We start from the raw sequence: 23,144 nt of genomic DNA on the forward strand, positions 1-23,144 counted from the left end.
GGGCATTTGGGAGATTAAGGATAAAGTCTCATGATGACTTTAAAGATAAGATGAAAGCTCATGATGACTTATTTGATAAGATTTGATGAGATTTGATTGGATTTGGATAAGATTTGATAAGATTTTAGTTGAATAAGATTTGATTCGGATAAGATTTGATTGAGATAAGAATGATTGCAGAAAATCTAAGAAGATTTGAAATGATTAGAGAATATCTTAGAAGATTTGGAATGATTAGAGAATATCTTAAAAGATTTGGAATGATTAAAGAATATTTTAGAAGATTTGAAATTATTGGAATATCTTGGAAGATTTAGAAAAGATTTGAAACGATTGTGACTTACTTGGTGGCCAAGTTTCCAAACCTATAAATAGGGTGCTCATGGCCAAGGGTTTCCTTATTCTATGTTATGATAAATTCGTGCTAGACGAGAGTGATTCGAGCTTAGTGGATAGAAGGCTATTGTTCCTAGAGAAGAAGAAGCACTTACTCAATGCCTGAGGGCGTGTGAGAAGGTGGATTTGCACAAATTTTGAGGAATTCCGAAATTAAGTCAAGGTGAGACTCCTATACTCTAAACCCTAATTTTGTTTTCTTATGTGAGACTATTGCATGAAACGTGTTTTGTGTAACGTTTTTGTACGCAAAATCATATTATTCTCTTACATGAAATCATGTTGCATATATGAAATGTAATTTCTTGGAAAATATATGTTGTTGATTTTCAACTATTGCATTTATAAAATCCGTGTGGCCATACTGTTGTACCTATCTATTGTTGTCCGATGGCAAAAGTCGGATATCCCCCGAGAGGCACTATGCGTGCGTCATCGAGAAAGCACTTGTGGGGAAGACCATGAGTCTAAGGGACAATGGATGTGGTGTTTGCATGAGTTCTATGAGGTCGGACCGAGGTGACATGATTAGGGTCCTCCCGAGAGGCGCTATGCGTGCGCCTTTGAGAAAGCTCTCATTGGAGGAGGCTGACATATTCCCGAGGCACTTCGGAGTAGTTCTCATTTTTCTCATATGTTTTATACCTGTTCATGCATTGATATAAACTGTTTTTGGAGCTATCACTAGAAGATTCATCTTCTAATTGGACTATGTCCTTGGAATATTCAAATGTTCCAGGTTCGACAAGCGGCTCTAAGGGAAATGAGGTAGCTGAAGAATAAGCTTAATTTGCTGCCTGTAGCATGTTTAGCATATCTTTGTTTATGTGCAAACCTATATATGTTTTGGATATGTTTAAGACGTTCAAATATCACTTGCCAGAGATGATGTCTTTGTAATGCATTTTGTAGACATCTTGAACGATTTCATTTATGATATATAAAGTGAATTTAGTTGTGTACCATATCAGGTTTCGATTATCGCCTTCATAATTTTTATGATATGCCAGGGGGTTATGTTCGAAATTCGGTACTTGAAATTTAAGATATGTACCGTGATAAAAAGAAATTTATGTATATTTTGGGACCCAGCATAGTGACATGCTCGGTTAGAAAAATCGGGGTGTTACACCACTACCTTAGTTCTGCATTAAGGATTTTAAACTCAATCCACTAAAAACATGTACTTAAACCAAGCAAGTCCTCTAGTACAAAAACTAGGAAAATACAACCTCCTATCAAATAGATACGCCCTCAAGCTTTACAAGCTTGGAAACAAGTGAACATAATAGTAAAAAGAGAGTTCTAAGAGTTTGACCTCTTAGTTACAAGTTCTCTCAATGAAAATACAAGGTGAACCATCCGGGCCCAATCTTGGCCCTATCTCTTTGCCGAATCTCGGTCCATCTCTTGGCCCAATCTTGGCCCTATCTCTCGGCCCTCTCTCTTGGCCCAATCTTGGCCCTATCTCTCGGCCCTCTCTCTTGGCCCATCTTTAGGTCTCGCGCCAGCCTGTTGCAGCATCATTGCAACCCCACTGGGTATCCGCACAACTGCCTTAGATCCCATCCTCATTAATGGCGGATCCCATCCACATTAAAGAGGGTCCCATCGCCACCATGTTGCTACCTAGGAACTTCCATTGACTCTAGATACTCAGTCCCATCACCTGTAGACGCACGATGCATGCATGCAGGAAGACATCTCCTCCTCCTATATCAGCCAGCTCTTTTTAAAGGCAAGGTATGTTCTATGTAACACCCCACTTTCTTGGGCATGTTATAACTTGGGACAATTCTGGGACAATAATTTTTTTCTTTCAAACTAATGCTAAACTATATCATTCCTTGTATCCATCCCAGAATTTTCATTCGTCTATCTCAAAAGAGAATCATCATAAACATCAAATGCGGAATCTAGAATCGAATATATCATCTTAACATTAATCATAAATCAATTCTTTACATCACTGTTTCTCGAACTTAATCGTCAATACAAGGCTATTCATTAATGGAACATAAGTTTTCAACTAACATTAATACATAACATAAGTCCTCGACTAACATTAATACATAACATACGTCCTCTGTAACGATCCGTCAAAAGTGCCTAAAATTATTGAGAATTATTTAGTTAATTTTTTACAAAAGAGAATTTGCAAATTAAATATTTAATGTGGCAATTTAGAATTTTTAATTAAGAGTATAACATTTAAAGGCATTTAAATTATGTGAAAATTAAATGCAAGGGCATGAAGGTAATTCTAGAGTTTTAAATAATAATTTTCTATTATTAAGAATTATTTAATTAGAGATATTATGTAATTGAGAGAATAAGGTTTAGGTTTGAAGTCTCTGATTAGTGGTTAATTTTGTAAAAATTCTATTATAATTATACCCTTCTTTTGATCTTAAAATTGGCTTAAATTAGATATTAATACATATTTTATGGTTATATACAAATTTAAATTGAAAAATGAATGAAATGAAGTTCTAAAGTAAAATTTAAAATAATAATAATAATAATAATAATAATAATACATATATAAATATATATAATACATATACATCAATACATGCGTGCATGTAATATATATATATAATATAATCTAATATATATAAGTGATATGTGTAATACATATATATATAATATATAATCTGTTAATAACACTCAATTGCTTGTGTGTCACCCCAAATTTCTTGAGTGTGTTATAACTTAGGATTTCGGGAATATAAAATTTTTTTATATCACAATCGCTATCATACATTGCATAATATTCCAAAAAACCTAATTTTCACATTCTCAGCTTAACAAACCCAATAATCAAATAGCTAAGATAGGTGTTAAAATTTCAAATGCAGAAACTAGATTAAACCTGATATGGTTCACAACCATAATGCTTTATTTATCATGAAATTGTTCAAGACGTCTACAAAATGTATTACATGGACATCATCTCTAACAAGTAATAACTGAACATCTTAAACATATCCAAAATTACATAGGTTCGCACATAAACAAAAATATGCTAAACATGCTACAGGCAGTAAATTAAGCTTATTCTTCAACTACCTCATTTCCCTTAGAGCTGCTCGTCGAACCTGGACGTTTGAATATTCTAGGGACATAGTCCAATTAGAAGATGAATCTTCTAGTGAGAAACTCCAAAAACAGTTTATATCGATGCATGATCAGGTATAAAATGTATGAGAAGACAACGAGAACTACTCCGAACTGCCTCGTGAACACGTTAGCCTCCTCCAACGAGAGCTTTCTCAATGGCCACGCATAACGCCTCTCGGGAGGTACTAACCATGTCACTTCAGCCCAACCTCATAGCACTCATGCAAGCACCACATTCATTGTTACTTAGGCTCACGGTCTTCCCCACAAGAGCTTTCTCGATGGCGCACGCATAGCGCCTCTCGGGGGATATCCGACTTTTTCCCTTGGCCAACAACAAATAGGTACAATAGTATGGCCACATGAATTTTATAAATGCAACAGTTAAAAAGCCAACAACATATATGTTTAGAAAAATACAGTTCATATATGCAACATGATTTCACGTAAGAGAACAAGAGTTTACATACAGGAACTTCACAAAACACGTCTCATGTAATATAAGTCTCTCATAAGAGAGTAAAAAATAGGATTTGGAGTATAGGAGTCTCACCTTGTTGGTTTATCTCTTCGACGGTATAATTTCACAGCAAACGGCCTAGGTTTCTGCAGAAAACACATGTTTTGGTAAACCTAACCTCAAATATTTTTATATAGGGTTAAGGGGCACTAAATTAGGGACAAAACTGGAAAATTTCATGGAAATAGGAAGTCTCACACGCTTTCACACACCCAAGGAAGGTGGCCCACGCAACTTCATGCGCAGTCACTTTCGACACGTGTATCTCATGTGCTGCACAACAGAATTCGGACAGCATTGCGTCGTTTTCGTATTTCGACCATATCTCCCTCGTTTTAACTCCGATTCGACCCCCGTTTGAACCTACGCGACCCTCTCTTCCCTCTCTATAGGATTATCAAAAAAAGATCGGACTTACCTCACTTTTTTTCTAACTGATTTTGGTGAATTCCGGCAAAGGCTTGTAACTCCAACGAGACTCGTTCTCCCTGGCTTCTCCTTCGATTTCTTCCCGCCTTCTTGTCGAACTTCCTCCACTCTCTCTCTAGAAAAAGCTCATCCTCTTAGAGTGCCTCAACTCTCAAACTTACTTGGAATGATTTCAGAACAACCCATGGTGCCTTTTTATAGATTTCTTCAACCAATCACATTATGCCACTTGTCACAATCTAAGCCATGGACTCTAAAGACTCAAAGATATATTTGAATGGCTTTTCAAGTCCAAAACTATAATGGATTTAACTTTTGAAATCCAAGCTAATTCCCCAACTTCTCCCAAATAACATTTTGGCCCTTTTTTCAAGTCCTCAACTTTAATATTTTACCACATAAGCTCTTAATTTTATCCTTATTTCGTTTGGATAATTCTCTAATTATAATTACACCCTTAAATATCAAATTTATCGAGATACTTAAAATCTCAAAATTAACACCCCGGTGGCTTTACTTATCTAGCCATATGCAAACTTTTCCTTAGGTTCGCTCTTATACCAACTGTAACACCCCAAATTTCTTAAGCATGTTATAATTTAGGATTTCGGGAATATAAAAATTTTTCATATCACAATCGCTATCATACATCACACAATATCTCAAAAATCATAATTTTTTCCTTCTCATCTTAACAAACCCAATAATCGAATAGCTAAGATAGGTGTTAAAATTTCAAATGCGGAAGCTAGATCGAACCTGATATGGTTCACAACCATAATGCTTTATTTATCATGAAATTATTCAGGATGTCTACAAATTGTATTACATGGACATCATCTCTAGCAAGTGATAACTGAACATCTTAAACATATCCAAAATTACATAGGTTCACACATAAATAAAAATATGCTAAACATGCTACAGGCAGTAAATTAAGCTTATTCTTCAGCTACCTCCTTTCCCTTAGAGCCGCTCATCTAACCTGGAACGTTTGAATAATCCAGGACATAGTCAAATTAGAAGATGAATCTTCTAGTGAGAAACTCCAAAAACAGTTTATATCGATGCATGATCAGGTATAAAATGTATGAGAAGACAACGAGAACTACTCCGAACTGCCTCGTGAACACGTTAGTCTCCTCCAATGAGAGCTTTCTCAATGGCGCATGCATAATGCCTCTCAGGAGGTCCCTAATCATGTCACTTCGGCCTGACCTCATAGCATTCATAGAAGCACCACATCCGTTGTTCCTTAGGCTCACGGTCTTCCCCACGAGAGCTTTCTCAATGGTGCACGCATAGCGCCTCTCGAGGGATATCCGACTTTTGCCCTTGGCCAACAACAAATAGGTACAATAGTATGGCCACACAAATTTTATAAATGCAATAGTTAAAAAGCCAACAGCATATATTTTTAGAAAAATATAGTTCATATATGCAACATGATTTCACGTAAGAGAACAAGAGTTTACGTATAGGAACTTCACAAAACACGTCTCATGCAATAGAAGTCTCTCATAAGAGAATAAAAAATAGGATTTAGAGTATAGAAGTCTCACCTTGTTGGTTTATCTCTTCGACGGTATAATTTCATAGCAAACGGCCTAAGTTTTTGCAGAAAACACATGTTTTGGTAAACCTAACCTCAAATATTTTTATATAGGGTTGAGGGGCACTAAATTAGGGACAAAACTAGAAAATTCCATGGAAAAATGAGGTCTCACGCGCCTTGGAAAGGTGGCCCATGCGCCTTCACGCGCAACCACTACCGGTGCTTGTATCTCACGCTCTGCATAGCAGAATTCGGACAGCATTGCGTCATTTTCGTATTTCGACCATATCTCCCTCGTTTTAACTCCGATTCGACCCCCGTTTGAACCTACGCGACCCTCTCTTCCCCCTCTACAAGATTATAAAAAAAATTGACTTACCTTGCTTTTGTTCTGACTATTTTGGTGAATTCCGGTGAAGGCTCGTAACTCCGATGAGGCTCGTTCTCCCCGGCTTCTCCTTCGATTTCTTCCCGCCTTCTTGCCGAACTTCCTCCTCTCTCTTTAGAGAAAGCTCCTCCTCTTAGAGTGCCTCAACTCTCAAACTTTCTTGGAATGATTTGAGAACAACCCATGGTGCCTTTTTATAGATTTCTTCAACCAATCACATTGTGCCACTTGTCACAATCTAAGCCATGGACTCCAAAGACTCAAAGATATATTTGAATGGATTTTCAAGTCCAAAACTATAATGGATTTAACTTTTTAAATCTAAGCTAATTCCCCAACTTCTCCCAAATAACATTTTAGCCCTTATTTCAAGTCCTCAACTTTAATATTTTACCACATAAGCTCTTAATTTTATCCTTATTTCGTTTGGATAATTCTCTAATTACAATTACACCCTCAAACATCAAATTTATCGAGATACTTAAAATCTCAAAATTAATAACTCAAAATTACTCGATATGTATGATTTCCCGAAACCCCTTACCATCACTCGGCTATTTTAGGCTACAACTTAGCTTAATCGAAAAACCATCTCTGATTTAATTTCTTTCAGCATCATAAATCTCGCCTCGAGACGCTCGTAAAAAATATACCTTATCCTTAGGTATCTAAGCTCTAGGGCACTCCCTGTGACTGATTTGGTCATTTGTTGCCATTTCAAACATATTTTTCAATATTTTAAACTCACTTAAAATACGTGGCATCTTCATGAAAATATAGGCTATTATAGCTTGCTTGTCGGCATGAAGAAGGTGGGCTTGGAGACTCAAATTGGATTGAAGAATGAAGAATTCAAACCCAACCCATGAAGAATTTAAGGCCCAACTTGAACAAGCCCATGGAAGACATCATTTGGAGAAGGCCCAAGTATTTTTTTTAATCCTAATGAAGACCAAAAATCAAATTGTAGAAATTTATTTATTTTATTTTTTTTGTTTTATGAGTGCTTTATTATGTGTGTTTTTTAGTTAAAATCCATTTAACTTTAGGTGTGTATTATAGCTAAAATCCATTTAACTTTATGAGTGCTTTATTACGTGTGTATTTTAGCTAAAATTCATTTAACTTTAGGTGTGTATCATAGCTAAAATCCATTTAACTTTAAGTGTGTGAGTGCCCATTAGATATAATTATGTCTAGTTGAATAATTGAAATTGTGTGGTTTGTATTGCATCTTGTGGGCTATAAATAGCTCACTTGATTGCACTTGTAAGGGTGATTATTATTCTTGAATCAAAGCTTAGTTGTTTTCTTAGAATTCTCTCTTTGAGAATTATTTTTGTTCTTTCTTCTTTTCTCTATTGTTTTCTCTTGTGATCTTACTTACTTTCTTTCTTTCTTCTGTTGAATTCCTATGTCATTTATTGGTACTTTATTATCCACCGCCTAAATGACCGGTTAAATTATGCTTTTAAATTTTTGTAATTTTAATTCTTGTCTTTTTATTATCCACCGCCTAAATGGCCGGTTAGTTTCTACTATTTTAATTCCTGTCATTTAAATTATGTTATTTAAATTATGTCATTTAAATTCCTGTCAATTAACTTTTAAATAGAGATGAGTAGCTAAATCCAATCTTGGGTTAAGGCAAGGACAGTGTCCAATGGCAATGATTCCCAAAGAAAGCAGCGCTTTAAATGAGTAACATTAATTTAAATTTCAGTATGAGTGTGTCTTAATTATTGAGAAATCACTAGGTTTGGATTGGAGCGTAAGTCTAATTTAGAGCTTTCATGTCACGCATGAGAGATACTAGAACTGGAAACACTATCATACCCAAACCCGGATGATTAATTTAGTTATTTTGTGTATTAATTGCAATTGGATTTATGGTAGTTCCATAAATGAGAATCCTGCATATCATGTATGGGGATTGCTTAAACTAGAACTATCATCATCTCTAATTGCATTTAATAACAAACCCTCATATCTGAAATTAAATTAATGTTGCTAATCTTTTCTACTAAAATTTGGGAATCAACGGGTTGGTGCTAAAATTGTCTTAAATCAAGTGCTATCTAATTTCATATTCTCACATTCAGCGTTTATTTCAACTTCTGCCTTGCTTTATTTCCTAGTATCTGTTATCTAAAAATCCATAAAAAAAAAAAAATCTTGTTGCTAATTCATCTAAATGCGTGTGCGTATGTGTGATATTCTTTTTGTTTTGCCATAAATAAATCTCTCAGTGGACGACCTGGACTCATCCAAAAAATATAAATATAAATTTTGACTACAACTGCACTCGTACACTGACGAGTATAAACCTCTCACTAAAATAAAGAAAAAAATATAAAAGTTTTAATGTGTTTTTATTGTGTTTTAATTGTAGGGTGAGAGTGCAGCCAGTCTCCAAGTTAATTAAGAATAAGGACTCCCAATTATAAAAAGAGAGGGAGATGGGCTTCTAAGGATATTTTTTTCTCTATATAAAGGCATATAAGCCATAGTTTTCTTCACGTCGTATGAGGAGCAGAGAGCCAAGAAGTCTGTAAGTTGCAAAAGTTGCTTTGCATAGGAGATTTCTAGTTGAGATCATGTGAGTCGATCAAGATTTATCGAGGCAAGTATCTTCCCTGTATTCCCTTCCATTACAGGTTCATATTAGTTTCATTTTCAGATTATTCCATTTCTTCATTGTACTTTTCAGATTTATATCAGTAAGCAGAGATGTGTGTATATATATATGCGTATAGCAGTGAAGTTATGAGCAAGCTCTATTGCTCTTTCTCTATTTTGGATTGTGAGTTCTATTACTCCTCCTCCATTTTGGATTTTGAGTTCTATTACTCCTTCTCCATTTTGGATTTTGAGTTGCAAGTTTTTTTCCTCCTTTTATTTCTTTTAGAGGCAAGTTCTCATATATGCATGATCTTTATAGCGATTCAATCAAATATTATCTTTGAATCATCCTTAAAGTTGTTTCATATTGATTGGGATTCGTTTTCCCAAGATTTTATTCAGAATGGTGTAGAATCATTAAGCTTTGTTATAGATTTCAGTCTCTGTTAGTGTTCATGTTCGTCAAATTTAATTGCAGATATCCAAATGAGTTCCAAGTTCTTTGCATGTGATATCAGGATGGTTCTTCGTACATCCAGATAGCTCATATCCGAATGCCCTTTTCTTCTATCCGGATAGGTTTAGAATATCTAGATGCCTCCTTCTTTATCCGGATGCTTTCCTCTAAAGTTGGATTTCATATTCGAATAGTCTCCTAATATATTCGAATGCCACAGTGAGAGATCCGGATGACCTGAATCATATTCAAATGCCCTAGGTTCTATCTGAATATATCCTAGCATATCCGAATAGCTTCTTATTTGAGCACCAGTGTATCCGGATAAGCCTTTTTCATATCCGGATGTCTTTCTTCATATCCAGATGTCCTTCCTGATATTCGGATGGCTTTTCCAGAAATCTAATTGAACTTCCAGAATAGCTTAATTCAAGTTTTATTCAAGTAAAAATATTCAATACCTCCAAATATTGAATTTATATGCCAGAATATAACAAGTTAATCATGATCATACCATGAATCATAATTCATAGAATCTTTGTATTCCAATATATAGATGAAGATCATATCATGTTCAGCATTATTTTGTGAGATTATGTGCATACATTTTGGTATGAGCATTGAGCATGACTTTATATGGAGCACTACATATCGTGTGCCAGCATTTATGTGAGTATTGCATTGCATTATATGCGCTAAGCGGATTAATCCGCGGGGATCCCATAGTATCAGTTTTAGCTTAGTTATGAGTTGGTTGCTTGGTGATGACCAAGGGGCTAGGGGCTTTGCTCATAGTATGTGCTTACAGTTTTTATGTATGCAGGATTGATCGGGGCTGTCGAACACCAATAGATTAGTTGAATAAGAATTTTGATTTGCAGCAAGGGTGCAACCCAAAGTCGTCTCCCAATGAACCTCAAGCGTATCTGTCAAAACAAGGCTAAACGGGGGGGGAAGTTTTTGATAAAAAACAGAAAACTAAACAAGCAAGAACACAAGAAATCGAGATGCAATCAATTGCAAACCAACCTTCTATCCCAGTTTTCATCGCCTTCTCAATAAACAATTTGTTTAGTTTTAATCCTCAAATCAGAAATCACAAAAATCCTTTAACAACCGCCAAAGATTGGAAAGAAAACTGATAAAAAGATTTCAGAAACCTCTTAGTTCAATCTATCAGTTTTGATTCCCCTTATTGCACAGATTCGAGACTGATTGTTCTTGCTTCTAGTTAAAGCCTCAACCGAGCACAAAAACCTTGGATTCTCAAACAAAGATAATGCATGCATTCATCCAACCGGCATCAACACATACATAGATTTAAGAGAGAACAGAAACAAGAGAACAATAAAGTTAAAACTAAAAACTAGATTTCCATTAAAACCAAAGACTCAAACCGGGAACAAGGATGGTATTGCAACTGATTACAGAATCCTTAGCCCTCCATCTTGACAATAACAATGGGGAGAAGGAAATCGGGCTACTGTTCACACCCTTCGAAAGAATTCTCTCAAAATCGGCCACTTAAGGTGCTTAAGTAGAGCTTAAGGATGAAACCCTAGGTTACTGCCACTTCACAGCCGATTTCGGATAGGTTAACGTGCTGAATGGGCTTCGGCCTCTTCATAATAATTGTAGATCAGGAAGATTAGATGAATTTGGGATTTTGAATCACTTGATTTGGATATCGGACGCCCAAGATATGGCCTTTTAAAGAATCAGCATCTGTGCAGCTTTCCTAATTTGACCCAACTTCCTGGCCCCGACTTTGAAGTGCTGTTTGAAGGCCCAAACGGACTCGGATTTGGACAAAACATACCATTACAGAAAGCCCTAGAAGTCCTCTACAATATCTCTAAAGACATTATCTTCATTCTGGAACTTTATCTTGGCCAAAATACTGAAGGAAGTGCAGGAGGTTAAATCTGCTAAAATTGCCCTTACTTCTCTTTCTCCAATTTCCAAGATATCTCATTGCCATCAAGACGTTTCATGCCCCATATCATGCTCCCATAGCCCATAAACCTGGAAAAATAAAGTAAAATAGTGTGAAGCCCAATTCCTATAAAATAAAACCAAGATGAATAAAAAGGACACAACTAATATGCAAAAAAGACTAAATTTGAGGGCTAAATAATATGAGAATATGTGTTCTATCAATTTCCCCCACACTTGGACTTTTGCACTCCTGGGCAAAACACTAAACACTAACATTCACTCTTTCGAACAAAAAGGATGCAAAGAATGCAAAATGAGAGGCATGGCAAGTTTTATAGGAATTCAACACTTCAAAGATCATTTTTCTTATACTTCCCAAATAAACAAGTAGCATGGCAATTATACTTGGCAAGGCGAGTCAAAATAAGCAGACCCTCATAGAATAAGAACATGCTTTCAAGTTCCTCAAATGCTATGCCCAACTCCACTCAATCATAATTCCACTACCAGATATGCTCATCTTCTAAATCTCCACTCTCAGTGCTTTATGCATGCAAATCAAAAGGACTTTTATTCAAGGCTCAAACATGGTAAGGTGAAAGGGATAAGAAGATAACAATGAAAAGTAAAGTAAACCTTAGGAAGAAAACATTCAAGACAACCCAAGATCAATGAAGAACTATTAAGCAAGCAGAAAATAGACACAAATTTTTTTTTTTTTGAAAGGTGGGTGCGTTTTACGCTCCATCCCAACCTTTGTGAGTGCGTTTTACGCTCCATCTCACCTTGGCCTTTGGCCTTTCTATCTATTTTTCTTTTTGATTCCAAAGGACTTGCTTAATATGTTTCCATAATCAAGGGATGCAATGAATGTTCTTCAACCTAAAGAAGGGAAAAGATCACTTCTTTTTTTTTCCTCTTTTTTATTTATTTATTTATTTTTTTTAGTATGACGAGTAAAATGAAAGAATGCCTTAATCATCTTTTCACATGCATGAGCATTGATAGCTTCAATAAAGACTCAAAACAAGCTCTGGAGTGATACCCATAATTAGTGGATGTAGGCATAGCATAAGAAAGGACAAGAACATGCACAAATATCCCCACAAAGGCTACCTCAATCAACTCACCAAGCCAAACTCATTTCCAATTTACTTGAAAGCCCAAAAAGATAAGATCAACTTTCTAATCATGCTAAATTCTTTCAAACTCAATTTGCCTCATTTTGCATTATTTTTTTTTTTTTTCAATTTTCTAAAACTCCTCCCCCACACTTAAACATTACATTGTCCTCAATGTAAGCATGCAGCAAGAATCAGGTATAGGACAAGTAAATAAAATAAGGAGAGAGGAACAGCCTGATTTTGTCAATTGTAGGCGGCGTTGAGGAGATGCAGCTCCTCCATAGTATGCTCCTGAAAGCTCTCGTAGAATGGCTTAAGCCGCTGCCCGTTGACTGTGAATCGCTTTGCAGTTGACTCATCCATAAGCTCAATTGCACCATAAGGAAAAACATGAGTAACCACAAAAGGACCAATCCAACGAGAACGCAACTTACCTGGCATTAGTTTTAGACGGGAGTTGTATAGGAGGACTTTCTGGCCAACTTCGAACTCTTTCTTGTTGATGAATTTGTCATGAGCAGCCTTAGTTTTTTCCTTGTAAATTCTGGAGTTCTCGTATGCTTCCAATCTCAATTCCTCAAGCTCTTGCAATTGAAGCTTTCGTTGGGAACCAGCCTCTGTCATATTCATGTTGCATTGCTTTACCGCCCAATAGGCCTTATGCTCGATCTCTACCGGCAGATGACATGCTTTTCCAAAGACCAGTCGATATGGGGACATGCCAATAGGAGTCTTGTAGGCCGTGCGGTAGGCCCAAAGTGCATCTTCCAACCTTTTGCTCCAGTCTTTCGTGTTGGGCTGGACTGTCTTCTCTAGAATATGCTTGATCTCTCTGTTTGAAACCTCAGCCTGCCCATTGGTCTGTGGATGGTAGGGCATCGCCACTTTATGTAAAACTCCATACTTTCGAAGCATGGATTGCATTGTTCTGTTACAGAAGTGGGATCCTTGATCACTGATGATGGCCTTGGGAATGCCAAACCTGCAGAAAATATGAGATCTAACAAAATCTGCAACCACAGAAGAATCATCAGTCCTGGTGGCTCCAGCTTCCACCCATTTCGAAACATAATCCACAGCCAAAAGAATGTACACAAAACCAAAGGAGACAGGAAAAGGACCCATGAAATCAATGCCCCAAACATCAAAGATCTCACAAAATAGTAAGGGTTGCTGAGGCATTTCATTCCTACGTGATATTGATCCTGTGTGCTGGCAACGTGTGCAATTCTTACAAAATGTATGAGCATCTCGAAAAAGGGATGGCCAATATAAACCTGAGTCTAGGACCTTTCTAGCTGTGCGTTGAGGACCAAAGTGACCACCACATGCAAGTGAATGACAGAAATGCAAGACTGAAGCAAACTCAATATCAGGCACACATCTCCTAAGGACTTGGTCACTACACATGCGCCATAGATATGGATCATCCCATACATAGTACTTGGCCTGACTTTTAAATTTACTTAGCTGATCTCTCTTAAGATGGGCAGGGATATCAGATGCAGCTAGAAAATTAACAATGTCAGCATACCAGGGCTCAGTACCATGCAAGTGATAGAGTAACTCATCTGGGAAGTCATCTTTGATAGGCTGACAGTCCATGGTAGTGGCATCTGAAGGGGAAGGAAGCCTGCTCAAATGATCAGCCACAAGATTTTCAGCTCCACTCTTATCATTGATCTCAACATTGAACTCTTGAAGCAGGAGCATCCACCGTATCAACCTGGGTTTGGCATCGTGCTTCTTCAAGAGATATTTCAAAGCTGCATGATCAGAAAACACGACAACATTAGAACCCAGGAGATAAGAGCGAAATTTATCTAAAGCAAACACAATGGCAAGAAGCTCCTTTTCAGTAGTGGTGTAGTTTGCTTGGGCGTTGTCCAGAGTGCGCGAGGCATAAGCAATGACGTGTGACTTCTTCTCCACTCGTTGTGAAAGGACGGCACCAACTGTATAATTGGAAGCATCACACATGAGCTCGAATGGAAAGTCTCAGTTGGGTGGCTGGATGATGGGTGGAGAAGTCAAGCGCCTCTTGAGCTCCTCAAAGGCTATCTTGCAAGACTCATCAAATTTGAATTCCACATCCTTCTGAAGCAGGTTGGACATTGGAAGGGCAATCTTGCTGAAGTCTTGGATGAATCTCCTGTAGAATCCTGCATGTCCAAGGAAAGAACGTACCTCCCGCACAGACGCGGGGTAAGGCAAAGAAGAAATGATATCGACCTTGGACTTATCAACCTCTATACCCCTCTTGGACACAACATGACCCAAAACAATCCCCTGCTCAACCATGAAATGACATTTTTCAAAATTTAGGACAAGATTCTTCTCAACACATCTCTCTAGGACTCTACCCAAACTGATCAGACACTCATCAAAGGAGGTCCCATAAACAGAAAAATCATCCATGAAAACTTCCATGCAATGCTCAAGTAAATCTGAAAATATACTCACCATGCATCGCTGGAACGTACCTGGGGCATTACATAGACCAAATGGCATCCTCCGGTATGCAAAAGTGCCAAAGGGGCAGGTGAAGGTGGTCTTCTCCTGATCCTCCGGTGCAAATCTGAAAATAACCAGAAAAACCATCAAGGAAGCAGTAATGGGACTTTCCAGCTAACCTTTCTAGCATCTGATCAATGAATGGGAGTGGGAAATGATCCTTCCTGGTAGCTTGGTTGAGCCTCCTATAGTCAATGCAGACTCTCCAGCTATTCTGCACTCGCATGGGCACTAGCTCATTCCTCTCATTGGCTACCACTGTGAATCCTGTCTTCTTCGGAACTACCTGCACTGGACTCACCCACTTGCTGTCAGAGATGGGATAAATAATGCCAGCCGAAAGTAGTTTACTTACCTCTTTCTTGACCACATCTAGAATGGTGGGATTGAGTCTCCTTTGGGGCTGCCTCACTGGTCGAGCTCCTTCCTCTAAATGAATCCTGTGCATGCATAAGGAAGGGGATATACCAGGAATGTATGCAAGTGACCAACCTATGGCTCTCTTATGTTGCTTCAACAGATTCAACAACTTCTCCTCTTGGTCAGGCTGAAGGTTGTCGGCGATGATCACGGGTAGCTTGTCTCCATCGGCCAAGTAGGCGTACTTCAGATTCTCGGGCAGGGGCTTACACTCCAAGGTGGGTGGTTGTTGAATTGAAGGCACCAATCTGTTTATGTTTCCACCTACCTTCACTACATTCTCAACAACAGAAACTTCCTCTATGGGAGGCACATGAGAATCGGATATAGTATGAGAAGGCGCACTATCAACAATACTCAAAAACTCATCTATTTCAAAACAAGCATTACACTTACTGAGTCCGTCATGACACTGAGGGCAATGCATATCATCAGGAAAATCATGGATGGTGGGGAATTCAGACTCAAGATTATACAACTCAACACATGCTTTCTCCACCATTAAGTCAATAAAGTTAACATGCAAGGCAGAATGATCTTCTAAGGGATACTTCATGGCATCAATGATATTGAATTGAATGGTGTTACCAGCGAACTCCATAGATAAAGTACCCTCATGCACATTAATTATTGTCCTTGCAGTTTTCAAGAAGGGTCTACCTAGAATAAGTGGTGCGTGTCCGGGTGTGCGATCATCTTCCATATTCAAAACATAGAAGTCAGCAGGGAATATGAAATCCTTTACCTTTACTAATACATCCTCTAATACTCCCTCAGGGTATGCTGTGCTCCTATTTTCCAATTGGACCACCACTCCTGTAGATGTCAATGTGCCTGCGCCTGCCTGCAAAGAAGAATACACAGATTTAGGCATCACATTAATAGAGGCTCCTAAATCCAACATAGCATTATGAAATTGCAAATTTCCAATAGTGCAAGGAATGGTGAAAGTCCCTGGATCTTTGCATTTCTGAGGCATGGCAGGTTGAATCAATGCTAACACATTTCTCCCCAAGTTGATTTTTTCATTTCCTTTCAGTTTCCTTTTGTGGGTGCACAAGTCTTTGAGAAACTTGGCATACTTGGGAATCTGTCTGATGGCCTCCAAGAGTGGTATGTTCACCTCAACTTTTTTGAAAGTTTCCATGATCTCCTTGTCCAACTCAGCTTCTGCCCTCTTTTTATTTTGAGTGGCTCGGTGAGGAAATGGCAATGGATGGTTGTGAGAAGTCTCTCCTCTATCTTAATCAATGGTGGTGGGCTGCTTGTCCTTTTGAATGGGAGGAGGATGATCTTCCTTTTGGCTTTCTTGTTGCTGCCCAAATTCTGGTTATGGAGAGGGTGGGCTGCTTAACTCCTTGCCACTGCGGAGAACGATAGCACTTACATTGCCCCTTGGATTTGAAACTGGTTGTGAAGGCAACTGACCCGATCCTTGACTCCGTAGCTCACTGATGTTGGTTGCCAGCTGTCCAATCTGTGTCTCCAAATTTTGTATGGCAGTGTCGGTCATTTGCTGAAACTGGAGATTGTTGGCAATGAGCTGCTTCATGATATCTTCCAAGCTTGATTCGGATTTAGGAGCTGGTTGGGGTTGCTGCATTGATTGACTTGGTCTTTGTGCATTGAATCTGTGCTGCTGAGGTTGCTGTTGCTGTGGCTGGAATGGCTGGTTGGAAGGACCTCCATACCTCAAATTTGGATGATCTCTCCACCCTGGATTATAGGTGGCAGCATATGGATCATATCTTTGTTGCTGTGGCTGGAAGGGTCTTCCTGGAAAAATGCCAGCACAGGCTTCTGTATTCTCCTGCAGTTGAGGACATTGGTCAGTACCATGGGAGGATAATGAACAAATACCACATACCTGCTGAGATTTGGACTGTCCTTTATCAAGGGCTAACTGTCTGACCATGGAGGCCAATTCCTCCAGTTTGTTCTCTATCCTCTGTTGGTCATTGATGGTAGCAACACCAATCTCATTGGCTTGTCTCATGGGAGTGGCTGACCTGGTACCAAACTGTTGGGCATTCTGTGCCATCTTGGAGATTAGCTCTTGAGTAGCTGCTGGTGTCTTTTCAGAGAGGGCTCCTCCACTAGCTGCATCCACCAAATACCTATCCATTGGAACAAGACCTTCATAGAAGTATTGGACCAGCAGCTGGTCACTGATTTGATGGTGTGGACAACTAGAACAGAGTTTCTTGAATCACTCCCAATACTCATGTAATGTCTCCCCATGATTCTGCCTTATGCCACAAATTTCTTTTCGAATGGCGGCTGTTCGGGATGATGGAAAGAACTTCTCCAAAAAGATCCTTTTTAGCCCATCCCAACTTGTGATGGCAGCAGGTGGTAGGTAGTATAACCAATCCTTTGCAGCTCCATCCAATGAGAATGGGAAGGCCCTAAGTTTTATCTGCTCCTCATCAACTCCTTGTGGCCTCATTGTGGAGCAGACAACATGGAATTCCTTGAGGTGCTTGTGCGGATCTTCACCTGCAAGGCCATGAAACTTGGGAAGCAAATGGATTAGCCTAGATTTCAATTCAAAGGTTGCATCCAATTGGGGATATTGAATGCATAAAGACTGGTAGTGCACATCAGGGGCAGCCAATTCTCTAATGGTTCTACCATCCAAATGACCATGATTTACATTATTTCCATTATTTCCATTCCGATTGTGTTCATTCCCATTACCCGCCATTGTGTTTAAGTCAGGGGTAGGTATAGAAATAGAAGGAATATCAGATGCAGTGGCAGAAGAGGCAGGAGGATTATCAGGTATCCGAAGCTCTAACTCTCTAGCCTTCCTTTGCTTCCTAAGGGTCCTTTCTATTTCAAGGTCTAGGTCAATTGGTATGCCCTTAGAGGACCTGGTCATGCACTAAAGATCAGCACAAAAACACACTCAAAATGACTCACAAAGAACAGCACACAAACTGGCCTATGCACACCAAAAACTCAAAAACACAAAAAACACAAAAAACACACAAACACAAAAACACTAAAACAGGTCAAACAAGAAGCCCTTAGATGATTTTTTATGCAATTTTTCACAAAGTTTCAACACTAAAACACTGAGGGACCTAAAAACACTAAAAACCACACAAAATTAGCCACTGAGAAACACAAAATGGACCAAAAAGTGGTCTAAACATTGGAATTTGGCCAAAAAATGATCTCCTCACTGCATAGCTGTGACTCATAATCCTCACAACCCCATTTCTTTGGACACCAAGTTTCAGCAAAATCGGAGAAAGTTGGAAGCAGTGAACAGTAACTGTCAAAATCGTTTTTTTATCAAATCAGCTCCTATTTTGCCTCAAAAACCACCCTAAATGCAAGAAAACATCAAGGGAGGCATAAAGACATGAAAGAACATCAAGTAAGGATGAGAAAGGAAGAGGATAGAACCGGTATCTTGTTCTCAATCCTTAAATTTTGCTATCTGTCATGGAGGCTGTCAAAATCTGCTGAATAAGAGTTTGCTGAGTTTGCTGTCAAAACTGCTGAATATTGCTCTCTCTTGCACTTGGATTCAGCTTGCTGGTCTCACTACAAAACAAAGAATAAGAGTTTTCTGTCAGCAGCTATTCCTGAAGGCATGTTCACTTCTTGATTTATGGTATAAACTTGGTACGTGGCGTTGTATCTAGCAGTGCCGAGTATGGTTAACTCGCTTTGGACCGGTAGCCCGCAACCAGCTAGTTTCCAACCTATATACCAAGTAGCAACCACAATCTCTGCTATTAGATTATCAAAGAATATATATATATATTATTTTTTTTTGAATCAGTCTTCTTTTGACAGAAACGAGATTGGTTCCCCGGCAACGGCGCCAAAATCTGATCGGGGCTGTCGAACACCAATAGATTAGTTGAATAAGAATTTTGATTTGCAGCAAGGGTGCAACCCAAAGTCATCTCCCAATGAACCTCAAGCGTATCTGTCAAAACAAGGCTAAACGGGGGGGGGAAGTTTTTGATAAAAAACAGAAAACTAAACAAGCAAGAACACAAGAAATCGAGATGCAATCAATTGCAAACCAACCTTCTATCCCAGTTTTCATCGCCTTCTCAATAAAAAATTTGTTTAGTTTTAATCCTCAAATCAGAAATCACAAAAATCCTTTAACAACCGCCAAAGATTGGAAAGAAAACCGATAAAAAGATTTCAGAAACCTCTTAGTTCAATCTATCAGTTTTGATTCCCCTTATTGCACATATTCGAGACTAATTGTTCTTGCTTCTAGTTAAAGCCTCAACCGAGCACAAAAACCTTGGATTCTCAAACAAAGACAATGCATGCATTCATCCAACCGGCATCAACACATACACAGATTTAAGAGAGAACAGAAACAAGAGAACAATAAAGTTAAAACTAAAAACTAGATTTCCATTAAAACCAAAGACTCAAACCGGGAACAAGGATGGTATTGCAACTGATTACAGAATCCTTAGCCCTCCATCTTGACAAGAACAATGGGGAGAAGGAAAGCTGGCTACTGTTCACGCCCTTCGAAAGAATTCTCTCAAAATCGGCCACTTAAGGTGCTTAAGTAGAGCTTAAGGATGAAACCCTAGGTTACTGCCACTTCACAGCCGATTTCGGATAGGTTAACGTGCGGAATGGGCTTCGGCCTCTTCATAATAATTGTAGATCAGGAAGATTAGATGAATTTGGGATTTTGAATCACTTGATTTGGATATCGAACGCCCAAGATATGGCCTTTTAAAGAATCAGCATCTGTACAGCTTTCCTAATTTGACCCAACTTCCTGGCCCCGACTTTGAAGTGCTGTTTTAAAGCCCAAAAGGACTCGGATTTGGACAAACCATACCATTACAGAAAGCTCTAGAAGTCCCCTACAATATCTCTGAAGACATCATCTTCATTCTGGAACTTTATCTTGGCCAAAATACTGAAGGAAGTGTAGGAGGTTAAATCTGCTAAAATTGCCCTTACTTCTCTTTCTCCAATTTCCAAGATATCTCATTGCCATCAAGACGTTTCATGCCCCATATCATGCTCCCATAGCCCATAAACCTGGAAAAATAAAGTAAAATAGTGTGAAGCCCAATTCCTATAAAATAAAACCAAGATGAATAAAAAGGACACAACTAATGTGCAAAAAAGACTAAATTTGAGGGCTAAATAATATGAGAATATGTGTTCTATCAAGGATTTAGATTAGTCAAGTATGTGTTATCAGATTATGAGGGCCATTGAACCAAAGTTGCATACCTGCATTTAGTTTATAGTTTATGTGCATTATATTTTTATGAATGCAAACAGATAGTGATTATACCTCTCAGTACAAGTTCAGTAAGCAATTTATCAGTATCGATGTTCTTCGATTCAGTTTCAGTTATTCTTTCCAGTTTATTACTTGCTGAGCTTTGTAGTTCACCTTGTACCCTTCACCATTCCAAGTCCTAGCAGGAGAGTACCTGATGTGAGGCCTAGCAGCAGTGTTCAGTAATGTGTGTACATGGAGCCGCTCAAGATAAGAGATGTCTAGGATTAGATGTTGTCTTATCAGTATAGGTTTATTTTATATTTTAGTTGAGGGATTGTCCCTTAGATAGAGTTTATGGTTTTCAATTTATGTTGGCTCAAGAGTTTTTTATTTCAGTTGACTGAGATATTCATTTATAGTATCAGATTTTAGTTTATTAGTTAGTTTTATTTTATTTCCCCGTAGCACCTCTTCTCGGACAGTTCTAGGAGAAATGGGTGTTACATCCTCGACCAACACTAACCCTAAATAGGGTTCTATATCATCATTAACCATAAGGTCATACATCATCATTCCTCAAAACGTTCAGATTTCAAAGTAGCAGAACTTAAATACATAGGCTACATAATGTCCATTCATCTCATCATTCATTCATATAATACCCCATATTTTCGTGAAGATGCCACGTATTTTAAGTGAGTTTAAAATATTAAAAAAATATGCTTGAAATGGCAACAAGTGGCCGAATCGATTGTAGGGAGTGCCCTGGAGCTTAGATACCTAAGGACAAAGGTATATTTTTTACGAGCGTCTCGAGGCGAGATTTATGACGCTGAAAGAAATCAAATTAGAGATGATTTTTGGTTAAGCTAAGTTGTAGCCTAAAAAGGCCGAATGTTGGTAAGGAGCTTCCAAGAAATCGTGCATATCGAATAATTTTGAGTTATTAATTTTGAGATTTTAAGTATCTCGATAAATTTAATGTTTGAGGGTGTAATTGTAATTAGAGAATTATCCAAACGAAATAAGGATGAAATTATAAGCTTATGTGGTAAAATATTAAAGTTAAGGACTTGAAATAAGCGCCAAAATATCATTTGGAAGAAGTTTGGGGTATTAGCTTGGATTTCAAAAGTTAAATTCATTCTAGCTTTGGATTTCGAAAGCCACTCAATTATGACTTTGAGTCTTTGGAGTCCATGGCCAAGATTATGACAAGTGGCATAATGTGATTGGTTCAAGTAATCTATAAATAGGCACCATGGGCTGTTCTCAAACCATTCAAGAGAGTTTTGAGGAGTGAGTCACTCTAAGTGGAGAAGCTTGCTCTAGAGAGAGGGAGGAAGTTCTGCAAGAAGGCGGGAAGAAAGCGGCGGAGAACGAGCCTCGTCGGAGTTGCGGGTCTTTGTCGGAATTTGCTGAAATCAGTTAGAAAAAAAGTGAGGTAAGTCCAATTTTTTTGATAATCCTGTAGAGGGGGAAGAGATGGTCGCGTAGGTTTAAACGGGGGTCGAATTGGAGTTAAAATGAGGAAGTTATGGCCAAAATACGAAAACAAGGCAAAGCTGTCCAAAATCTGGTAGCCGCGCTTGAGTTACACGTGCCAGAAAGTGGCTACGCGTGAAGGCGCGTGGCCCACCTTCTCAAGGCGCGTGAGATGTTCTTTTTCTATGAAATTTTCTAGTTATGCCCCTACATTAATACCCTTCAACTCTATGTAAAAATATTTGAGGTTAGGTGTAATACCCGGTATTACATGGTATTAAAAATAAATAAAGTTTGATTATTTTTGAAAGGATCCCGGGTGGCCCGGGAAGACCAAGAGTAAATTTCGAGAAATTAATTAATATAAATTGCCGAGTTGGCGGTAGGGAGTGCCTCGGGACTTGGATGTCCAGGGAAGATGGCAAGGGATTAGTGAGCGTCTCGAGATGAGGATAATGACGCTGGAAGCGGTCCGATCGAGAATAATTTTTGGAATAAATTTTGTATAAGCCCGAGTGGGTGCCATTACCGAATAATCGGAGGGGACCTCCTGGAAGTTGAGGGGACCCTAGGGGTGGTTCGGTTTTCTGAGTAAGGCAACCCTTAAGTATTTTCGGGTCGAATAAAGGTCCCGTGCAGGCGCAGGGACAAGGTCGGTATTCCCGAGTAGCGGTCGGTTATTAATTTTGATTAAACCAAGATTTTGGGTGGCTTAATTATAATTAATTTAAGCATTGGGAGGCCCAAGAGTAATTAGTAAATTCCTATAATGCAATTAATAAATTGCTTAAGTGGAATTTGGAGAATTAGAGGGTTTAATATGTAATTTATATATATGTATATATATAGCCATGTGAGGAAGCTTCCTTGAAGCTTCCTAGTGACCGTCTCTGTACAATTGAAATGGCAGAAAGAGAGCTCATGAGAGCTC

General features: G+C 38.4%; 1 protein-coding gene across 1 annotated transcript; it reads right to left on the reverse strand.

Annotated features, from left to right (window-relative positions):
• Nucleotides 1-16,816: 16,816 nt before the first annotated feature.
• On the reverse strand, nucleotides 16,817-18,370 carry LOC127800329 (uncharacterized). Its single transcript, XM_052334917.1, has 4 exons — nucleotides 18,187-18,370; nucleotides 17,709-17,985; nucleotides 17,354-17,603; nucleotides 16,817-17,296 (listed from the first exon to the last, which is right to left on the reverse strand). The coding sequence occupies exons 1-4, from the start codon at nucleotides 18,368-18,370 to the stop codon at nucleotides 16,817-16,819; spliced, it is 1,191 nt and encodes a 396-aa protein (XP_052190877.1).
• Between the last annotated feature and the right edge of the window lie 4,774 nt (nucleotides 18,371-23,144).

Source organism: Diospyros lotus, chromosome 1, assembly GCF_014633365.1.
Source record: "Diospyros lotus cultivar Yz01 chromosome 1, ASM1463336v1, whole genome shotgun sequence".
NCBI lineage: Eukaryota > Viridiplantae > Streptophyta > Magnoliopsida > Ericales > Ebenaceae > Diospyros > Diospyros lotus.